At 37.7% G+C, this 2,629-nt stretch overlaps 1 protein-coding gene across 5 annotated transcripts; it reads right to left on the bottom strand.

Moving 5' to 3' along the window:
* Positions 1-812: 812 nt before the first annotated feature.
* On the bottom strand, positions 813-2,311 carry LOC122997247. 5 transcript variants are annotated; one of them, XM_044373288.1, is made up of 6 exons: positions 2,162-2,311; positions 1,974-2,059; positions 1,774-1,866; positions 1,420-1,563; positions 1,219-1,311; positions 813-1,037 (listed from the first exon to the last, which is right to left on the bottom strand). In XM_044373288.1, the coding sequence occupies exons 1-6, from the start codon at positions 2,199-2,201 to the stop codon at positions 843-845; spliced, it is 651 nt and encodes a 216-aa protein (XP_044229223.1). In that variant the 5' UTR covers positions 2,202-2,311; the 3' UTR covers positions 813-842. The 5 variants fall into 5 exon arrangements, with proteins under 5 accessions (XP_044229223.1, XP_044229219.1, XP_044229220.1 ...); XM_044373284.1 differs by having other exon boundaries at positions 1,420-1,683; positions 2,162-2,309; XM_044373285.1 differs by having other exon boundaries at positions 813-1,122; positions 1,420-1,683; positions 2,162-2,307.
* Positions 2,312-2,629: the final 318 nt, after the last annotated feature.

Below are 2,629 nucleotides of genomic sequence, written 5' to 3' on the forward strand. Positions count from 1 at the left end.
GGGACAAAATCCACACTCCTCCTACTGTGCAAAAATATGTAGAAGTTTATCTGAAGTTAATATGAAGCTTCAGATTCCAAATGAGTCAAATCAAGTAGATATCTTTCAACGTTACAGTCTTTTTAGTGCCAAAGTTCCTCTTATATTTCTACTATACTTCCACCACAGCTCAACGGGAAACACAAAGAGGGAATTTGATGCTAAAAAGACTTTAAATGTGTCAGATATCCACTTGATATGACTAACTCAGAATGCTGAAGCCTCATATAAGCTTCACATCAACTTTTAAATGTATTTTTGGACAAATTGCAAATTGATTATGGCCCCCATCAGTTACATTGAAAGCACATTTGAAGGATCTTTTAATAGTCAGTATGAACAGGAGGAATGATTACAGTGAGGAAAACCTCTTTCACTGTTCATATGGACACCTGACTGTTGTTTTAAGACACACTTGAAAAACTGTGAACCTGTCCTTTGAATATTGAAGTCCTGAGTCACAAATACAATGTTATTAATATAATGTATTATTATAAAATGTATATATAAATATCATGACATGTTATTTTTCATGGTACCATGTAATCTGATTGTGTTCCTCAGTTTTGTACTTAAATAAATCTGACATGACATGAATGTGACTATAATAGCATGTGTGTGACATTGGAAATGATGATTACCAAGAACAAATATCTGTATAAAATTTCAGTCCTTTTTGATTGTACTTCTAAATATATATTTCTTAGTAGGTTGCTCAGTCTAAGGTTTTTCTATTTAGTAAATCTTGCAATAAAATGCCCAACTCGTTTTCTGCAGGGATACAAGTATTTATTAATATTTTACTACATTTCTGTGTGTTTTGAACATATTCTTAACTGGCTGGCTGCTCTGTCTCTATCAGTGTCAGAGATCCTGTAGTACACTGGGGATTTAGAGCAGACCTTGGTGCTTTTTATGGCCTTTTCTGTGTGCTGCCCTTGGCGGAGGCCTTGTCTCACCTCCTGCATGTGCAAAGGAAACACACAGACGTCTGGAACCTGTATAGAGACCATTTAAGAAATCCATGAGCTGTGAGGCCTTGTGGATGTCAGGAAGCATCACAAGGGCTTTTTTCAACCGCACCTATGGGATCATAATAATGTTAAATTACATGTTGGAATCTGCAGGTACACTCAACATCTCAAACTAATTAACTGATTTGAATTGATGAGTTAGCACCTTCACAAGGGTTGCGTATGCAGGGAGGAGGCTGAGCACGTGGTACTTTTCATTCATATGTTTGGGCAAGTTATGAACACGAAGACACACACTCTGACAAATAGAAACCAAAAGATTTACTCAAATTAGCCTAGGCACCTAAAATCAACCACAAAGTAGAAAAAAATCAAGTAAAACAAACACAGTTTTGTGCCTCATTACCTGGCTGTGAGCTGGTGGATTCAGTGTGTCCAGCAGACTAGGCAGTGTTGGTGGCGGCATGTCACTGAACTCATCTTGTGGGAGACATTGATGTTCACTTGGACTTTCTGGTCTTTTATTCTCATAGGTCTCTCTGGCTCCCTCCTGGTATAAATACCCCACAAAGAAATCTGGTCTGCCGCATAGCTTCATCATGGCCCCAAAGGCATCATCAGCATTAGAATAGGTCACCACACCATGTGTGAGTCCATTTTTCACTATTTTCTGAGGTATGAGAGGAAAACATCTTGACCACACTACTGAGGACGGTGAAATAAATTCTTAAGCTTCTTAAACTGTCTGTAATAAAGTTACCTGAACTCTAACCACGTATCCAAAAGGTGAGCAGATGTTGAGCAGATCCTCAGCAGTAAATTCGGTGCCCAGGTTTGCATAGATTTTTATACTCTGTCAGCACAAAACAACTGTTCAAAACTGACATCTGACATCTTGAAGTGGTTAAGATTACATTTTCAGAGAGCAGTGGGTTCACTTGTGCATTTTTTAGTCCCTACCTTGAATTCATCCATCTTTGTACAAATCCTCCTCAGGCAGTCCCTCTTCTTAATGCTCAGTGGTGTTGTGGCTGATAAGTTGATAGCTGGTGATTTGAAGTTGATATTGACATTCACTCTCACATGGAGACTATTACTGTTTTAGTCTAGACTTCAGTTTTCAAAGGAAAATAATGTCAAATACCTACAAAACTGAGGTGAAATGTTGTTAAATGTGTGAAATATCATCAAATGAGCAATAATCAGATATAATCAAGAGGATATGCTCATGATAAAATCAAAAACAGGGGGGAAAGTATAGACAATTTCAGTTTCAAAAATAGATATTCTAAACAGGTCCAGTTTGATTCAAACCAAGCTGTTTCCCAGCAACACAGTTCCAGTTACTGCTCTTATCCAGACATCTATCTAGTGCACAGATGATCTGCAGAGTTCAAATTATGTCAAATAAGGAAAAGCAACAGCTGCCAGGTTGAGGTGACATGATTAAAGTCACTTGTGGTAATGAGTGTAAATCACTTTTTCTATCACTCTTCCTTTGGAATTATAAACTTATATAATATCTTAGGAAGCTTAGATCCAGTTTTGGAAAGTGGGGTCTTGGTATAACACATGCAGAGAAGTCTTTAGAGTAGGTAATAAAGCCCAGTGCTGGA

Source organism: Thunnus albacares, chromosome 14, assembly GCF_914725855.1.
Source record: "Thunnus albacares chromosome 14, fThuAlb1.1, whole genome shotgun sequence".
Classification (NCBI taxonomy): domain Eukaryota; kingdom Metazoa; phylum Chordata; class Actinopteri; order Scombriformes; family Scombridae; genus Thunnus; species Thunnus albacares.

What these genes read in the sequence shown, in the direction of transcription:
- LOC122997247 (XM_044373284.1), bottom strand. Translation starts at nt 2,201, where the DNA reads ATGATATTTCACACATTTAACAACATTTCACCTCAGTTTT. An exon ending in CAAAGATGGATGAATTCAAG is followed by an intron (nt 1,867 to 1,973) that starts GTAGGGACTAAA and finishes TTGTGCTGACAG; the next exon opens with AGTATAAAAATCTATGCAAA. An exon ending in CATACGCAACCCTTGTGAAG is followed by an intron (nt 1,038 to 1,218) that starts GTGCTAACTCAT and finishes GTCTCTATACAG; the next exon opens with GTTCCAGACGTCTGTGTGTT.